This window comes from Hirundo rustica, unplaced genomic scaffold (assembly GCF_015227805.2).
Source record: "Hirundo rustica isolate bHirRus1 unplaced genomic scaffold, bHirRus1.pri.v3 unplaced_BUSCO_381971at7742, whole genome shotgun sequence".
NCBI classification, from domain to species: domain Eukaryota; kingdom Metazoa; phylum Chordata; class Aves; order Passeriformes; family Hirundinidae; genus Hirundo; species Hirundo rustica.
In genome coordinates this window covers 1-19,130 of record NW_026690733.1, presented here as the reverse complement: position 1 = coordinate 19,130, position 19,130 = coordinate 1, and the positions used below count along the sequence as shown (strand labels likewise).

Sequence of the window (19,130 nt, the reverse complement as noted above, 5' to 3'; positions counted from 1 at the left end):
ATGGCGGCACTCCCATCTCCCCCTGCCGGCCCGCGCCACGGCGCTCTGCGCATGCGCAACGCAAAGGGGAGCCCGGCGGGAGCCTGCCCGTACCCAACATGGCGGCACTCCCAGCTCCCCTGCCGGCCCGCGCCACGGCGCTCTGCGCATGCGCAACGCAAAGGGGAGCCCGGCGGGATCCTGCCCGTACCCAACATGGCGGCGCCCACGGCGTCTGCCCGTCCCCGCCATAGCCCCCGCCGCGCATGCGCAGCGCCAAGGGCACGATGGCGGCGCTGCGGGCGCTGTGGCGGCTCCGCGGCCCCTCGGGGCTGAGGGCGGCGGGGGCTCGGCTGGGCCCGGCCCCGGCCCGGTGAGACCGCGGGGGACACGGGGAGGCTCTGGGGGGGGCTCTGAGGGAGGCTCCGGGGGTGTCCCCCGCTCACCGCCCGGCTCCGCAGGTCGCGCCAATGGCAGCCCGACATGGAGTGGGCTGAGCAGTTCGCGGGGGCCATCATGTACCCCAGCAAAGCCACCGAGAAGTGGGTGCCGCCACCCTGGAACGGTGAGGGCACGGCGGGGACCCGCGGGGAGGGGCCCTGAGGGCTTTGGGGGGCCCTGAGGAGGGAGGGCGAAGCCTTTGAGGGGCTGTCACCTGCTTTGGGGGGGTGTCCCGAAGCCTTTGGGGGGGCCCAGGAGGGGGCTCAGCGGATTTGAGGGGCTCAGGAAGGGTCCCGAGGCCTTTGGGGGGGCCCAGGAGGGGTCTCAGCGGATTTGAGGGGCTCAGGAAGGGTCTCGAGGCCTTTGGGGGGGCCCAGGAGGGGTCTCAGGGGAATTGAGGGGCTCAGGAAGGGTCCCGAGGCCTTTGGGGAGGCCCAGGAGGGGTCTCAGGGGATTTGGAGGGGCTCAGGAAGGGTCCTGAGGCCTTTGGGGGGCCCAGGAGGGGTCTCAGGGGAATTGAGGGCTCAGGAAGGGTCCCGAGGCCTTTGGGGGGCCCAGGAGGGGTCTCAGCGGATTTGAGGGGCTCAGGAAGGGTCCCGAGGCCTTTGGGGGGGGGCCAGGAGGGGTCTCAGGGGATTTGGGGGGGCTCAGGAAGGGTCCCGAGGCCTTTGAGGGGGCTCTGGAGGGGTCTCAGGGGAATTGAGGGGCTCAGGAAGGGTCTTGAGGCCTTTGGGAGGGCTCTGGAGGGGTCTCAGGGGAATTGAGGGGCTCAGGAAGGGTCCCGAGGCCTTTGGGAGGGCTCTGGAGGGGTCTCAGGGGATTTGGGGGGCTCAGGAAGGGTCCCGAGGCCTTTGGGGGGGCCCAGGAGGGGTCTCAGGGGATTTGGGGGGCTCTAGGGGTGCTCTGAAACCTTTGGGAGGGCCCAGGAGGGGTCTCAGGGGATTTGGGGTGGTCCTGGGGGGGTCCTGACATCCCGAGTGGGGTTTGAGGAGGGCGTCCAGGCCTTAGGGTGCTTTGGGGGGGGTCCTGAGGCCTTTGGGGGGGGTCCTGAGGCCTTTGAGGGGGGGTCTGAGGGTGCTCTGAGGCCTTTTGGGGGGTTCTGAAGGGTCCCTGGGGGGTGTGGGGTCACTCAGAGCAGTTTGGGGTCCCTCAGATCAGTGTCCCTGCTGTGTCCCCGCTGTCCCTGCCGTGACCCTGAGTGTCCCTGAGTGTCCCTGAGTGTCCCTGTGTGTCCCTGTGTCCCTGAGTGTCCCTGTGTCCCTGAGTGTCCCTGTGTCCCTGAGTGTCCCTGAGTGTCCCTGAGTGTCCCTGTGTCCCTGAGTGTCCCTGAGTGTCCCCATGTCCCTGAGTGTCCCTGTGTCCCTGAGTGTCCCTGTGTCCCTGTGTCCCTGCCATGACCCTGAGTGTCCCTGTGTCCCTGTCACGTCCCTGAGTGTCCCTGTCATGTCCCTGTCATGTCCCTGTCATGTCCTGAGTGTCCTTGTCATGTCCCTGTCATGTCTCTGAGTGTCCCATTGTCCCTGAATGTCCCTGTCATATCCCTGAGTGTCCCCGTGTCCCTGAGTGTCCCTGTCATGTCCCTGAGTGTCCCTGACGTGTCCCCGTGTCCCCAGACAAGGACCCGCCGGCCCACAAGAAGGTTTCCAGCCTGATGTGTCCCTGCCGTGTCCCCTGATGGCCCTGTGTCCCTGTCATGTCCCTGAGTGTCCCCATGTCCCTGAGTGTCCCCATGTCCCTGCCGTGTCCCTGATTGTCCCTGACGTGTCCCCGTGTCCCCCAGACAAGGACCCCGCCGGCCCACAAGAAGGTTTCCAGCCTGATGTGTCCCTGCCGTGTCCCTGAGTGTCCCTGACCTGTCCCCGTGTCCCCCAGACAAGGGCCTGGTGGCTCACAAGGTTTCCAGCCTGATGTGTCCCTGAGTGTCCCTGTGTCCCTGAGTGTCCCCGTGTCCCTGTCATGTCCCTGAGTGTCCCTGACCTGTCCCCGTGTCCCCCAGACAAGGACCCGGTGGCCCACAAGAAGGTTTCCAGCCTGATGTGTCCCTGCCATGTCCCCTGATGTGCCTGTGTCCCTGTCATGTCCCTGAGTGTCCCCATGTCCCTGTCATGTCCCTGAGTGTCCCTGTCATGTCCCTGAGTGTCCCTGAGTGTCCCTGTCAGTCCCTGAGTGTCCCCATGTCCCTGAGTGTCCCCATGTCCCTGTGTCCCTGTCATGTCCCTGAGTGTCCCCATGTCCCTGAGTGTCCCTGAGTGTCCCTGTCATGTCCCTGAGTGTCCCCATGTCCCTGAGTGTCCCCATGTCCCTGAGTGTCCCTGACGTGTCCCCGTGTCCCCAGACAAGGACCCGCCAGCCCACAAGAAGGTTTCCAGCCTGATGTGTCCCTGCCATGTCCCCGTGTCCCTGAGTGTCCCCATGTCCCTGATTGTCCCTGGCCTGTCCCCGTGTCCCCCAGACAAGGACCCGCCGGCCCACAAGAAGGTTTCCAGCCTGACCATCAACTTCGGGCCGCAGCACCCCGCTGCTCACGGCGTGCTGCGCCTGGTGCTGGAGCTCAGCGGGGAGACGGTGAAACGCTGCGACCCGCACGTGGGGCTGCTGCACCGCGGCACCGAGAAACTCATCGAGCACAAGACCTACCTGCAGGTGACCCTGGGGGGACCCCAAAACCCATCCCTGGGATCCCTGAGAGCCCTGGGATCCCTGGGATCCCTGTCCTTGAGATCCCTGAGATCCCTGTCCCATTTCCCTGCGACCCGCACGTGGGGCTGCTGCACCGCGGCACCGAGAAACTCATCGAGCACAAGACCTACCTGCAGGTGACCCTGGGGGGACCCCAAAACCCATCCCTGGGAGCCCTGAGAGCCCTGGGATCCCTGTCCTTGAGATCCCTGGGATCCCTGTCCCTGAGAGCCCTGGGATCCCTGAGATCCCTGTCCCTGAGATCCCTGTCCCATTTCCCTGCGACCCGCACGTGGGGCTGCTGCACTGCGGCACCGAGAAACTCATCGAGCACAAGACCTACCTGCAGGTGACCCTGGGGAGACCCCAGAAACCCATCCTGGGATCCCTGAGATCCCTGAGAGCCCTGTCCCATTTCCCTGGGATCCCTGAGATCCCCGTCCCGTTTCCCTGCGACCCGCACGTGGGGCTGCTGCACCGCGGCACCGAGAAACTCATCGAGCACAAGACCTACCTGCAGGTGACCCTGGGGGGACCCCAAAAACCCATCCCTGGGATCCCTGAGATCCCTGTCCCATTTCCCTGGGATCCCTGAGATCCCTGTCCCAGTTCCCTGCGACCCGCACGTGGGGCTGCTGCACCGCGGCACCGAGAAACTCATCGAGCACAAGACCTACCTGCAGGTGACCCTGGGGAGACCCCAAAAACCCATCCCTGGGATCCCTGGGATCCCTGAGAGCCCTGTCCTTGAGAGCCCTGGGATCCCTGAGATCCCTGTCCCTGAGAGCCCTGGGATCCCTGTCCCATTTCCCTGGGATCCCTGAGATCCCTGTCCCATTTCCCTGAGATCCCTGGGATCCCTGTCCCTGAGAGCCCTGGGATCCCTGTCCCTGAGAGCCCTGGGATCCCTGTCCCATTTCCCTGGGATCCCTGTCCTTGAGATCCCTGGGATCCCTGTCCCATTTCCCTGGGATCCCTGAGATCCCTGTCCATTTCACTGGGATACCTGAGATCCCTGTCCCTGAGAGCCCTGGGATCCCTGTCCCATTTCCCTGAGATCCCTGTCCCTGAGATCCCTGGGATCCCTGTCTCATTTCCCTGAGATCCCTGTCCCATTTCCCTGGGATACCTGAGATCCCTGAGATCCCTGTCCCATTTTCCTGGGATCCCTGAGATCCCTGTCCCTGAGATCCCTGAGATCCCTGTCCCATTTCCCTGAGATCCCTGTCCCATTTTCCTGGGATCCCTGAGATCCCTGTCCCTGAGATCCCTGAGGTCCTTGTCCTTGAGAGCCCTGTCCCACGGGATCCCCGTTCCTGTGATCTCCATTTCCCTGGGATCCAGCACAAACCCACCTGCAGGTGACACCGGGATCTCAGGAATCTGGGGGAAAACCGTCCCTGAGATCCCATTCCCACGGGATCAAATCCCTGAGATCCCATTCCTACCGGATCCCCGTTTCCCTGGGATCCCCATTCCCTGGGATCAGATCCCTGGGATCCCCGTTTCCACGGGATCAGATCCCCGGGATCCCCGTTTCCCTGGGATCCCCATTTCCCTGGGATCCCCATTCCCTGGGATCAGATCCCTGGGATCCCCATTCCACGGGATCAGATCCCTGGGATCCCCGTTTCCCTGGGATCCCCGTTTCCACGGGATCAGATCCCCGGGATCCCCGTTTCCCTGGGATCCCCGTTTCCCTGGGATCCCCGTTTCCCTGGGATCCCCGTTTCCCTGGGATCAGATCCCTGGGATCCCCGTTTCCCCGGGATCCAGCACACACCCACCTGCAGGTGACATCGGGAGTGCCGGGGAAAAAAAAATCCCGGGAGCCCCAGATCCACCCCGGAGCGTCTGCTGCCGTTCCCAGTGTCCCCAGTGTCCCCAGTGTCCCCAGTGTCCCCAGTGTCCCATGGATTACGTCTCCATGATGTGTAACGAGCAGGCCTGACCCAGTGTCCCCAGTGTCCCCAGTATCCCAGTATTCCCAGTATCCCGGTTTCCGCAGGCCCTGCCCTACTTTGACCGCCTGGATTACGTCTCCATGATGTGTAACGAGCAGGCCTGGCCCAGTGTCCCCAGTGTCCCCAGTGTCCCCAGTGTCCCCAGCGTCCCCAGCACTCCCAGTGTCCCCAGTGTCCCCAGTGTCCCCAGTATCCCCAGTGTCCCCAGTGTCCCCAGTATCCCCAGTATTCCCAGTATCCCGGTTTCCGCAGGCCCTGCCGTACTTTGACCGCCTGGATTACGTCTCCATGATGTGTAACGAGCAGGCCTGGCCCAGTGTCCCCATTATCCCCAGTATCCCCAGTATCCCCAGTGTCCCCAGTGTCCCCAGTATCCCCAGTGTCCCCAGCACTCCCAGTATCTCCAGTGTCCCCAGTGTCCCCAGTATCCCCAGTATCCCGGTTTCCGCAGGCCCTGCCCTACTTTGACCGCCTGGATTACGTCTCCATGATGTGTAACGAGCAGGCCTGACCCAGTGTCCCCAGTGTCCCCAGTGTCCCCAGTATCCCCAGTGTCCCAGTGTCCCCAGTGTCCCCATTATCCCCAGTATCCAGTATTCCCAGTATCCCCAGTATCCCGGTTTCTGCAGGCCCTGCCCTACTTTGACCGCCTGGATTACGTCTCCATGATGTGTAATGAGCAGGCCTGGCCCAGTGTCCCCAGTGTCCCCAGTGTCCCCAGTATCCCCAGTGTCCCCATGTCCCCAGTGTCCCCAGTATTCCCAGTATCCCGGTTTCCCGCAGGCCCTGCCCTACTTTGACCGCCTGGATTACGTCTCCATGATGTGTAACGAGCAGGCCTGGCCCAGTGTCCCCAGTATCCCCAGTGTCCCCAGTGTCCCCAGTATCTCCAGTGTCCCCAGTGTCCCCAGTGTCCCCAGTATCCCGGTTTCCGCAGGCCCTGCCGTACTTTGACCGCCTGGATTACGTCTCCATGATGTGTAACGAGCAGGCGTACGCTCTGGCCGTGGAGAAGCTGCTCAACATCCGGCCCCCTGCCCGGGCACAGTGGATCCGCGGTGAGCCCCGGCCGGGTCACCGGGAACGGCGGGGTGCCACCCCTGGGGTCACCGGGAACGGCGCTGTGCCACCCCTGGGGTCACCGGGGTCACCGGGAACGGCGGGGTGCCACCCCTGGGGGTCACCGGGGTCACCGGGAACGGCGCTGTGCCACCCCTGGGGTCACCGGGGTCCCGGGAACGGCGCTGTGCCACCCCTGGGGTCACCGGGGTCACCGGGAACGGCGCTGTGCCACCCCTGGGGTCACTGGGAATGGCAGTGTGCCACCCCTGGGGTCACCGGGGTCACCGGGAACGGCGCTGTGCCACCCCTGGGGTCACCGGGAACGGCGCTGTGCCACCCCTGGGGTCACCGGGGTCACTGGGAACGGCGCTGTGCCACCCCTGGGGTCACCGGGGTCACCGGGAACGGCGCTGTGCCACCCCTGGGGTCACCGGGAACGGCGCTGTGCCACCCCTGGGGTCACCGGGGTCACCGGGAACGGCGCTGTGCCACCCCTGGGGTCACCGGGATCTGTGGGAATGGCAGTGTCACATCCCTGGGGTCACCGGGGTCACTCTTTTATTTCCCTTTTTTCCCTTTTTCCCCATTTTCACCCCAGTCCAGTTCCCAGGAACCCTCAGGATTTGTGGGATCACCCTTTTATTTCCCTTTTTCCCTTTTTCCCCATTTTCACCCCAGTCCAGTTCCCAGGAACCCTCAGGATTTGTGGGATCACCCTTTTATTTCCCTTTTTCCCCTTTTCCCCCCCTTTTTTACCCCAGTCCTGTTCCTGGGACCCTCAGGATTGTGGGATCATCTATTTTTCCCTTATTTCCCTTTTTCCCCGTTTTTCCCCCCAGTGCTGTTCCAAGAACCCTCAGGATTTGTGGGATCACCCCTTTTATTTTCCCTTTTTCCCCTTTTTCCCGTTTTTCCCCCAGTGCTGTTCCCAAGAACCCTCAGGATTTGTGGGATCACCCTTTTTTTACCTTTTCCCCATTTTCCGGTTTTCCCCCAGTGCTGTTCGCCGAGATCACGCGGCTGCTGAACCACATCATGGCGGTGACCACGCACGCGCTGGACATCGGGGCCATGACGCCCTTCTTCTGGATGTTCGAGGAGAGGGAGAAGGTGGGATTGGGATTGGGGTTTGGGGATTTGGGATTGGGGTTTGGGATTGGGGTTTGGGGTTTGGGATTTGGGTTTGAGATTTGGGGGACTTGGGATTTGGGGGTTTGGAACGGCCACAACACCCTTCTTCTGGGTGTTCGAGGAGAGGGAGAAGGTGGGATTGGGGATTTAGGATTTGGGGATTTGGGATTGGGGTTTGGGATTGGGGTTTGGGGTTTGGGATTTGGGTTTGAGATTTGGGGGGACTTGGGATTTGGGGGTTTGGAACGGCCACAACAACCCTTCTTCTGGGTGTTCGAGGAGAGGGAGAAGGTGGGATTGGGATTGGGGGTTTTGGGATTTGGGATTTGGGATTGGGGGGATTTGGGATTTGGGGTTTGGGGATTTGGGATTTGGGGGTTTGGAACGGCCACGACGCCCTTCTTCTGGATGTTCCAGGAGAAGGGAAAAGGTGGATTTGGGGTTTGGGGGATTTGGGATTGGGGTTTGGGATTGGGGTTTGGGGATTTGGGGTTTGGGATTTGGGGGTTTGGAACGGCCACGACGCCGTTCTTCTGGGTGTTCGAGGAGAGGGAGAAGGTGGGATTGGGATTGGGGGTTTGGGATTTGGGATTTGGGATTGGGGGGATTTGGGATTTGGGGTTTGGGGATTTGGGATTTGGGGGTTTGGAACGGCCACGACGCCCTTCTTCTGGATGTTCCAGGAGAAGGGAAAAGGTGGATTTGGGGTTTGGGGGATTTGGGATTGGGGTTTGGGATTGGGGTTTGGGGATTTGGGGTTTGGGATTTGGGGGTTTGGAACGGCCACGACGCCGTTCTTCTGGATGTTCGAGGAGAGGGAGAAGGTGGATTGGGGTTTGGGGGATCTGGGATTTGGGGATTTGGGATTGGGGTTTGGGGATTTGGGATTTGGGGGATTTGGGATTGGGGTTTGGGGTTTGGGATCTGGGATTTGGGGATTTGGGGTTTAGGATTTGGGGGTTTGGAACGGCCACGACGCCGTTCTTCTGGATGTTTGAGGAGAGGGAGAAGGTGGATTGGGATTGGGGATTTGGGATTGGGGATTTGGGATTGGGGGGGGGATTTGGGATGGGGGGGGGGGGATTTGGGATTGGGTTTTGGGAATTTGGGATTTGGAGGTTTGGAACGGCCATGACGCCGTTCTTCTGGGTGTTTGAGGAGAGGGAGAAGGTGGATTGGGGATTTGGGGATTTGGGGATTGGGGTGTTTGGGGTTTGGGATCTGGAGGTTTGGGTGGTTGGGGATTGGGAGTTTGGAGTTTCTGGTGGTTTTGGGGATTTGAGGTTTGGTGGTTTTGGGGATTTGAGGTTTGGTGGTTTTAGGGATTTGGGATTGGAGTTTTTGGTGTTTCCGGGATTTGGGGTCTTGGTGGTTTTGGATTTGGTGGTTTGGGGTTTTGGTGTTTCCAGGATTGGGGGGTTCGGGGGTTTTGTATTTGGGGTTCGGGCTGAGCAGCAGCGGGGTGCCCTGTGTGCCCCCAGATGTTCGAGTTCTACGAGCGCGTGTCGGGGGCGCGGATGCACGCGGCGTACGTGCGGCCCGGGGGGCGTGCACCAGGTGAGGGACCCCAGACCCGGGAACCCCGAACAGGGGGGGACCCCAAACCCCGGGAACCCCGAACCCCGGGAACCCCGAATCCCGGGAACCCAAACCCCGGGAACCCCAAACCCTGGGAACCCCGAACCCCGGGAACCCCGAACCCTGGGAACCCCAAACCCCGGGAACCCCGAACCCCGGGACCCCAAACCCCGGGAACCCCAAACCCTGGGAACCCCGAACCCTGGGAACCCCGAACCCTGGGAACCCCAAACCCCGGAACCCCGAATCCCAGGAACCCCGAATCCCGGGAACCCAAACCCCGGGAACCCCGAACCCTGGGAACCCAAACCCCGGGAACCCCAAACAGGGGGGGACCCGAAACATGGGGGAGCCCCTAACCCCGGGATCCCCCATTCCGGGGATCCCCATTGGGCTCTCCCAGTGTGGATCCCTCACCCACCTCCCTGGTGCCACCTGAGCTCCCACCTGTGCCACCTGTGTCCCTGCAGTGCCACCTGTGCCACCTGTCCCATCTGTGTCCCTGCTGTGCCACCTGTGCCCCTGTGTGCCACCTGTGCTACCTGTGCCATCTGTCCCACCTGTGCCCCTGTGCCCCTGTGCCGCCTGTCCCACCTGTCCCACCTGTGCCACCTGTGCCACCTGTCCCACCTGTGCCCCTGTGTCCCTGCAGTGCCACCTGTGTCACCTGTGCCACCTGTCCCATGTGTGCCACCTGTGTCACCTGTGCCACCTGTCCCATGTGTGCCAACTGTGTCACCTGTGCTACGTGTGCCACCTGTCCCACCTGTGCCCCTGTGCCCCTGTGCCGCCTGTCCCACCTGTCTCACCTGTCCACCACCCGTCCCACCCATCTCACCTGTCCCTCACCTGTCCCTCACCTGTGCCACCTGTGCCAGGACCTGCCGCTGGGGCTCATGGACGACATCTACGAGTTTGCCAAGAACTTCTCCATCCGCATCGACGAGGTGGAGGAGGTGAGGGGGGGCTGGTGTCACCTGGGCACAGGTGAGGGGGGGCAGGGACAGGTGAGGGGGGGGCTGGTGTCACCTGGGCACAGGTGGGGGGGGGGCTGGTGTCACCTGGGCACAGGTGAGGGGGGGCTGGTGTCACCTGGGCACAGGTGAGGGGGGGCAGGGACAGGTGAGGGGGGGGCTGGTGTCACCTGGGCACAGGTGAGGGGGGGGGCTGGTGTCACCTGGGCACAGGTGAGGGGGGGGCTGGTGTCACCTGGGCACAGGTGGGGGGGGGGCAGGGACAGGTGAGGGGGGGCTGGTGTCACCTGGGCACAGGTGAGGGGGGGCTGGTGTCACCTGGGCACAGGTGAGGGGGGGGCTGGTGTCACCTGGGCACAGGTGGGGTGCCAAGGACAGGTGACGGTACAAGGGCCAGGTGAGCTGTGCCAGCTGTGCCAGGTGAGCTGTGCCAGCTGTGCCAGGTGTGCCAGGTGTCCCTCGCGTCCCCCCCGGCCAGATGCTGACCAACAACCGCATCTGGAAGAACCGCACCGTGGGCATCGGCGTCATCACGGCCGAGGAGGCGCTCAACTACGGCTTCAGGTGAGCTGGGCTGCGCCCAGGTGCGCCCAGGTGTGCCCAGGTGTGCCAGGTGTGACCAGGTGTGCCAGGTGTGCCCAGGCTCAGGTGCGTTTCTGCCCTGGCAGAGGGGTACCCAGGTGCGCCCAGGTGTGCCAGGTGCGCCCAGGTGTGCCAGGTGAGCTGGGCTGCGCCCAGGTGAGCTGGGGTGCGCCCAGGTGTGCCAGGTGTGCCCGGTGTGCCCGTGCTCAGGTGCGTTTCTGCCCTGGCAGCGGGGTGCCCAGGTGTGCCAGGTGTGCCAGGTGCACCCAGGTGTGCCCAGGTGTGCCAGGTGTGCCAGGTGTGCCCGTGCTCAGGTGTGTTTCTGCCCTGGCAGCGGGGTACCCAGGTGTGCCCAGGTGTGCCCAGGTGTGCCCAGGTGCACCCAGGTGTGCCAGGTGCACCCAGGTGTGCCCAGGTGTGCCCGGTGTGCCCGTGCTCAGGCCCGTTTTCTGCCCTGGCAGCGGGGTGATGCTGCGCGGCTCCGGGATCCACTGGGACCTGCGCAAGACCCAGCCCTACGACGTCTACGACCAGGTGCAGTTCGACGTTCCCATCGGCTCCCACGGCGACTGCTACGACAGGTCAGGGGTCACGGGGGGTCACGGGGGGTCACGGGGGTCACGGGGGGTCACAGGGGTCACAGGGGGTCACAGGGGTCACGGGGGTCACGGGGGGTCACGGGGGTCACAGGGGTCACGGGGGCTGCCCCCCTCCCCCCAGCTCTCCCAGTGCCGCTGTTCCCCGTTCCCGATGGCCGCACTGGGATTGGCTGCCCCACACCTGGGGGGCTCTGCCTGGGACCCCCCCCGGGATCCCTGATCCCATGGGATCCCCAATCCCTGGGACCCCCCTGGACCCCGATCCCATGGGAACCCCAATCCCTGGGACCCCCGGACCCCGATCCCATGGGAAACCCCAACCCCTGGGACCCCCTGGACCCTCAGGACCCCAATCCATGGGATCGCCACCCTTGGGACCCCCAGACCCCGATCCCATGGGACCCCCAGACCCCGATCCCATGGGATCCCCACCCTTGGGACCCCCAGGACCCCAATCCATGGGATCCCCAATCCCTGGGACCCCCAGACCCCGATCCCATGGGATCCCCTCGTTCATGGCTCACCTCTTCCCCCAGGATCCCCATTCCCCGGGATCCCCCAATCCTGAGTTTGGGGATTCGGGATTTTGGGAATTCAGGATTTTGGGAATTCAGGAATTCAGGGTTTTGGGGAGTTGGGAATTCAGGAATTCGGGATTTTGGGATTCAGGATTTTGGGGATTTTGGGAATTCAGGAATTCGGGATTTTGGGGATTTGGGAATTCAGGAATTCGGGATTTTGGGGATTTGGGATTTGGGAATTCGGGATTTTGGGGATTCAGGAATTTGGGAATTGTGCCCAGGTACCTGTGCCGCGTGGAGGAGATGCGCCAGTCCCTGCGGATCATCCTGTCCCGAATTCAGGGTTTTGGGGAGTTGGGAATTGGGAATTCGGGATTTTGGGGATTTGGGAATTCAGGAATTCAGGATTTTGGGGAATTGGGAATTCAGGAATTTGGGAATTCAGGAATTTGGGGATTCAGGAATTTGGGAATTGTGCCCAGGTACCTGTGCCGCGTGGAGGAGATGCGCCAGTCCCTGCGGATCATCCTGCAGTGCCTCAACAAGATGCCGCCCGGGGAGATCAAAGTGGACGACGCCAAAGTGTCACCGCCGAAACGCGCCGAGATGAAGGTGACGTGTCCCCGGGGACAGCGGGGACAGGGACAGCGGGGACAGCAGGGACAGGGGACAGCGGGGACAGGGGACAGGGGACGGGACAGGAGACACTGGGGACAGGGGACACCTGGGACAGGGGACAGCAGGGACGGGGGACAGGGGACACCAGGGATGGGACAGGACGGGACAGCGGGGACAGGGGACACCTGGGACAGGGGACAGCAGGGACAGGGGACAGGGGACACCAGGGATGGGACAGGACGGGACAGCGGGGACAGGGGACACCTGGGACAGGACAGGGGACAGGACAGGGGACAGGGGACAGCGGGGACAGGGGACAGCGGGGACAGGGGACAGCGGGGGCAGGACAGGGGACTGGGGACAGCGGGGACAGGGGACAGCGGGGACAGGGGGGACAGGGGACAGGGGACAGACAGGACAGGGGACAGTGGGGACAGGGGACAGGGGACAGACAGGATAGGGGACAGGGGACAGCGGGGACAGGGGACAGGGGACAGGGGACAGGGACAGGGGACAGCGGGGACAGGGGACAGGGGACAGCGGGGACGGGACAGGGGACAGGGGACAGCGGGGACGGGACAGGGGACAGCGGGGACAGGGGACAGGGGACAGCGGGGACAGGGGACAGGGGACAGCGGGGACAGGGGACAGCGGGGACAGGGGACACCAGGGACAGACAGGACAGGGGACACCTGGGACAGGGGACAGCGGGGACAGGACAGGGGACACCGGGGACAGGACAGGGGACACCTGGGACAGGGGACACCTGGGACAGGACAGGGGACACCGGGGACAGGGGACACCTGGGACAGGACAGGGGACACTGGGGACAGACAGGTGACAGCCAGGGCAGGTGACACCTAGAACAGGAGGCAGCAGGGACAGGGGACGCCGGGGACAGAACAGGTGACAGCTGGGACAGGGGACAGCCAGCACAGGTGCCACCCAGGGCAGGGAGCACTGGGGGCAGGGGGCACCCAGGACAGGTGACAGCACTCAGGTGTCACCCTGGGCAGGTGTCACCCTGGGCAGGTGCCAGCACTCAGGTGCCAGCACTCAGGTGTCACCCTGGCAGGTGTCACCCTGGGCAGGTGCCAGCACTCAGGTGTCACCCAGGGCAGGTGCCAGCGCTCAGGTGCCAGCGCTCAGGTGTCACCCTGGGCAGGTGCCAGCGCTCAGGTGCCAGCGCTCAGGTGCCAGCACTCAGGTGTCACCCTGGGCAGGTGCCAGCGCTCAGGTGCCAGCGCTCAGGTGCCAGCGCTCAGGTGTCACCCTGGGCAGGTGCCAGCGCTCAGGTGCCAGCGCTCAGGTGCCAGCACTCAGGTGTCACCCTGGGCAGGTGCCAGCGCTCAGGTGCCAGCGCTCAGGTGCCAGCGCTCAGGTGTGCCCCTGTCCCCGCAGACGTCCATGGAGTCGCTGATCCATCACTTCAAGCTCTACACCGAGGGCTACCAGGTGCCACCCGGCGCCACCTACACGGCCATCGAGGCCCCCAAGGTGACACTGCCACCCTGCTTGGCCCCGTCCCCTGTCCCCAGCCCCGTCCCCGTGTCCCCAGCCCCTGTCCCCCTGTCCCCGTGTCCCCAGCCCCGTCCTTGTGTCCCCAGCCCTGTCCCCGTGTCCCCAGCCCTGTCCCCGTGTCCCCATCCCCTGTCCCCATCCCCTGTCCCCATGTCCCCAACCCTGTACCCTGTCCTTGTGTCCCTGATCCTGTTCCCAGCCATGTCCCAATGTCCCCATGTCCCCAATGTCCCCAATGTCCCCGTGTCCCAATGTCCCCAATGTCCCCGATGTCCCCAGCTGTGTCCCCATGTCCCCAATGTCCCCGATGTCCCCAATGTCCCCGATGTCCCCAGCTGTGTCCCCAATGTCCCCAATGTCCCTCAGGGTGAGTTTGGCGTGTACCTGGTCTCCGATGGCAGCAGCCGTCCTGTCCCCATGTCCCCATGTCCCCAATGTCCCAATGTCCCCAATGTCCCCAATGTCCCCGATGTCCCCGATGTCCCCGATGTCCCCAATGTCCCCAATGTCCCCAATGTCCCCAATGTCCCCCGTGTCCCCCAGGGTGAGTTTGGCGTGTACCTGGTCTCCGATGGCAGCAGCCGTCCCTATCGCTGCAAGATCAAAGCGCCCGGCTTCGCTCACCTGGTACGGCCGGGACACTGGGATACTGGGAATACTGGGAATGCTGGGAATGCTGGGATACTGGGAATACTGGGGGTACTGGGAATGCTGGGATACTGGGAATGCTGGGGGTACTGGGGATACTGGGAATGCTGGGAATGCTGGGATACTGGGATACTGGGGATACTGGGGATACTGGGGGTACTGGGGATAGTGGGATGCTGGGGATACTGGGATACTGGGAATGCTGGGGGTACTGGGAATGCTGGGGGTACTGGGATACTGGGAATGCTGGGACACTGGGATACTGGGATACTGGGAATACTGGGATACTGGGGATACGGGATACTGGGATACTGGGAATACTGGGATACTGGGAATACTGGGATACTGGGACACTGAGATACTGGGGATACTGGGACACCTGGGGACATTTGGGGACACTGGGGGGTCGCTGTGGGTGCGTTGCTGAGGGGGTATTGAGGGTAATTAACCTCCCTGGCGTTAATTGGGGGTTCATTAGGGTTCATTAGGGGTTAATTGGGGGTTCATTAGGGGTTCATTAGGGGTTAATTGGGGGTTCATTAGGGGTTCATTAGGGGTTCATTAGGAGTCCCTGGGGGTGGTGTGGTGGCTTGGCGAACTGGGAGTTAATCGGGAGTTAAAGGAGCGTTAATTGGCTGTTAATTGGCTGTTAATTGGCTGCTGAGGGGGCGCTCGTTCATTGCCGCTAATTGCCGCTAATTGGCGGCCGTTAATTGCGCAGGCGGGGCTGGACAGGATGTCGCAGGGTCACATGCTGGCGGACGTGGTGGCCATCATCGGTGGGTGCGGCACCCGGGGCGCCGCCGCCTTCCCTTCGGGGGGCCCTGTCCCCTTTGGGGGGGCCCTGATCCCATTTTGGGGGGTTCCTGTCCCCATTTTAGGGGGTCCCTGTTCCCTTCGGGGGGCCCTGTCCCGTTTTTGGGGTCCCTGTTCCCATTTTGGGGTCCCTGTCCCATTTTGGGGTCCCTGTTCCCATTTTGGGGGGTCCCTGTTCCCATTTTGGGGGGTCCCTGTTCACTTTGGGGGGTTCCTGTCCCCATTTGGGGGGTTCCTGTCCCCATTTTGGGGGTCCCTGTTCACTTTGGGGGGTCCCTGGTCCCATTTTGGGGGGGTTCCTGTCCCATTTGGGGGGTCCTGATCCCATTTTTGGGGTGCCTGTTCCCATTTTTGGGGCCTCTCCCCCAGTTCCCCCATTGGAGCTCCATCCCCACTTTGGGGGGTTCTTTCCCAGTTTGGGGGGGCTCTTTCCCAGTTTGGGGGGCTCTTTCCCAGTTTAAGCAGTTCTTTCCCAGTTTGGGGGGCTCTTTCCCAGTTTGGGGAGCTCTTTCCCAGTTTTGGGGGGCTCTTTCCCAGTTTGGGGGGGCTCTTTCCAGTTTAGGGGGGCTCTTTCCCAGTTTGAGGGGTTCTTTCCCAGTTTAGGGGGGCTCTTTCCCAGTTTGGGGGGGCTCTTTCCCAGTTTGGGGGGTTCTTTCCCAGTTTGGGGGGGCTCTTTCCCAGTTTGAGGGGCTCTTTCCCACTTTGGGGCTCCCCCTCCCCGCTTTTGGGGGGTCTCTTCCCCTTTTTGGGGTCTCCTTCCCCTTTTTGGGGCGTTTCCTTCCCTTTTTTGGGGTTTCCTTCCCTTTTTTGGGGGGCTCCTGCTTTTTCTGGAAGCTTCTTTCACTTTTGGCTTCTCCTTCCCCCGCCCCCAACGTCCGTTCCCAGTTTGGGGGGGCTCTTTCCCAGTTTGGGGGTCCCTCACCCCTTTTGGGGGTCCCCTCACCCCGTTTTGGGGGTCCCTCACCCCTTTTTGGGGGTATTTGAGCCATTTTTTGGGGTCCCTGACCCATTTTTGAGGGTCCCTGATCCCATTTTTGAGGGTCCCTCACCCATTTTCGGGGTCCCCGACCCATTTTTGGGGTCCCTGACCCTTTTGGTGTCCCTGACCCATTTTTGAGGGTCCCTGACCCATTTTTGAGGTCCCTGACCCATTTTTGGGGTCCCTGACCTCGTTTTTGGGGTCCCTGACCCCGTTTTCAGGGTCCCTGACCCTTTTGGAGCCCCTGACCCATTTTTGAGGTCCCTGACCCCATTTTTGGAGTCCCTGACCCTGTTTTTTGGGGTCCCTGACCCAATTTTTGGGGTCCCTGACCCAATTTTAGGGGTCCCTGACCCTGTTTTCAGGGTCCCTGATCCATTTTCGGGGTCCCTGACCCCATTTTGGGGTCCCTGATCCCATTTTCGAGGGTCCCCTGACCCATTTTTGGGGTCCCTGACCCATTTTTGGGGTCCCTGACCCCATTTTCAGGGTCTCTGAACCCGTTTGGGGGGCCCCTAAACCCCGTTTTCAGGGTCCCTGACCCATTTTGGGGTCCTTGACCTCGTTTTTGGGGTCCCTGACCCATTTTGGGGGTCCCCGACCTGTTTCAGGAGTCCCTGACCCTGTTTTTTGAGGTCCCTGACCCATTTTCGGGGTCCCCTGACCCATTTTGGGGGTCCCTGACCCTGTTTTTGAGGTCCCTGACCCATTTTTGGGGGTCCCCTGACCCATTTCGGGGGTCCCTGCCCCCCTTTTCCCGCAGGTACCCAGGACATCGTCTTCGGCGAGGTCGATCGATGAGGGGCTCCCGGCCCCGGCCCCCCTCCGCCGGCGCCTTCGCTTTGGGGTCCCCCGGCCCTGCTTTGGGGTCCCCCGGCCCCGCTTTGGGGTCCCCCGCCCCGCTTTGGGTCAAATAAAGCTGAGATGGGGTCCTGAGCCTGCCCGGCCCCCCGCTGTCCCCTCGGGGTCCCCTCGGCGTCGTCTTTGTGTCCCCTCGGGGTCCCCTTGGGCACCGGCGTCACCGCTCTCCGCAGTTTGGGGGGGCTCCTTCTCCCTTTCAGGGTCTCCTTCCCCAATTTCGGGGTCTCCTTCCCCAATTTCGGGGTCTTCTTCCCCAGTTTTAAGGTCTCCTTCCCCAGTTTTAGGGTCTCCTTCCCCAATTTTGGGGACTCCTTCTCCAATTTTGGGGTCTCCTTCCCCGATTTTGGGATTTCCTTTCCTAATTTCGGGGTTTCTTTCCCCAATTTCGGGGTCTCCGTCCCCAATTTTAGGGTCTCTTTCCCCAGTTTTAGGGTCTCCTTCCCCAATTTTGGGGTCTCCTTCTCAAATTTGGGGATTTCTTCTCCAATTTCGGGGTCTCTTTCCCTGATTTTGGGATCTCCTTTACCATTTTTTTGGGGTCTCCTTCCCCAATTTTGGGATTTCCTTTCCTAATTTTGGGGTCTCCTTCTCCAAGTTTGGGATTTCCTCCCCAATTTCAGAATTCCTTTACCAATTTCGGGGTCTCTTTCCCCGATTTTGGGGGCTCCTTCCCCGATTTTGGGATCTCCTCCCCGATTTCCGGGGTCTCTCTCCATTTGGGGCAGGAAGGACCCCCCAAAAAGGGGGAGGGCTCCCCCCCTCCTTGTCCCCAGGGGTTTGGGGGACCCCGGGGTCTCCCCTGGGAACCCCCCGGATTTGGGGGCGCGGCCGCAGCTCGGGGACACTTGGTGACACTCGGGGACACCCAGGGACACCCGGGGACACTCGGGGACACTCGGTGACGGTGACACGGTGACATTGGTGACACTCAGTGATGGTGACACAGTGACATCGGTGACACAGTGACACTCGGTGACATCGGTGACGGTGACACTGGTGACACGGTGACCCCGGTGATGCGTGGGTGACATCAGTGACGGTGACACTGGTGACACGTGGGTGACACTCGGTGATGGTGACACCCAGTGACACAGTGACACCCGGTGACGCGCGGGTGACACCGTTGACGGTGACACAATGACACTCAATGACGCAGTGACCTCAGTGACACTCGGTGACGGTGACACCCGGTGACACGGTGACATCGGTGACACTCAGTGACGGTGACACAGTGACACTTGGTGATGGTGACACTGGTGCCACAGTGACACTCGGTGACACAGTGACACTTGGTGTGACACACAGAGTGACACTCTGTGACGGTGACACTGGTGACACAGTGACACTCGGTGATGGTAACACTTGGTGACAGTGACACTGGTGACACAGTGACACTGGTGACACTCAGTGATACTCGGTGACGGTGACACCGGTGACACTTGGTGCCCGCAGTGACATCGGTGCCACAGTGACCCCGGTGCCACAGTGACACTCGGTGACACGTGACACTGGTGACACTCGGTGACGGTGACCCCGGCGACGGTGACATCAGTGCCATCGGTGCCACAGTGACCCCGGTGACGTGCGGGTGACACTCGGTGATGGTGACATTGGTGACACCGGTGCCACATTGACCCTGGTGCCACAGTGACCCCGGTGACTCGCGGGTGACACTCGGTGACGGTGACACTCAGTGCCACAGTGCCCCCCCGTGCCACTCGCGGCCGCCGGAAGCGCGGGCGGCGGCGCGGCGGGGGAAGTGGGGGAGGGCCGCCGCGCCACCCTCGGGGCCCTTTGGGGACAATGGGGACAGCGGCACCGGCACTGCTGCTGCAACCCGCGCTGCTGGCACCCGTGGCACTGGCACCGGTGGCACTGGCACCTGTGGCGCTGGCTGCGCCCGCCGCCGCCGCAGGTGGGAGCGCCACGGGCCGGGGGGCCCGGGGGGGATTTGGGGGGTCTGGGGGATTTGGGGGGGGATTTGGGGGGATCCAAGGGATTTGGGGGATACGGGGTATCCAGGGGGCTTGGGGGATTCAGGGGCTTGGGGGATTCAGGGGATTGGGGGGAATTTGGGGGATCCGGGGATTTGAGGGATCCAGGGGGTTGTGGGGGGGAATCCGGGGATTTGGGGGGATTTGGGGGGTTTGGGGGATTGGGGGGTTTCCGAGGGGTTT

General features: G+C 62.6%; 1 protein-coding gene across 1 annotated transcript; it reads left to right on the top strand.

Annotated features, from left to right (window-relative positions):
- The first annotated feature begins 260 nt into the window (after nt 1-260).
- On the top strand, nt 261-17,051 carry NDUFS2 (NADH:ubiquinone oxidoreductase core subunit S2). Its single transcript, XM_040054463.2, is given in 15 exon segments — nt 261-352; nt 441-544; nt 2,873-3,063; nt 6,001-6,121; nt 7,123-7,235; nt 8,738-8,794; nt 8,796-8,813; nt 9,713-9,790; nt 10,287-10,372; nt 10,852-10,971; nt 11,993-12,122; nt 13,530-13,625; nt 14,193-14,276; nt 15,019-15,076; nt 16,856-17,051. Coding segments are annotated over 15 exon segments (1,380 nt in total). The 5' UTR covers nt 261-266; the 3' UTR covers nt 16,894-17,051.
- Nucleotides 17,052-19,130: the final 2,079 nt, after the last annotated feature.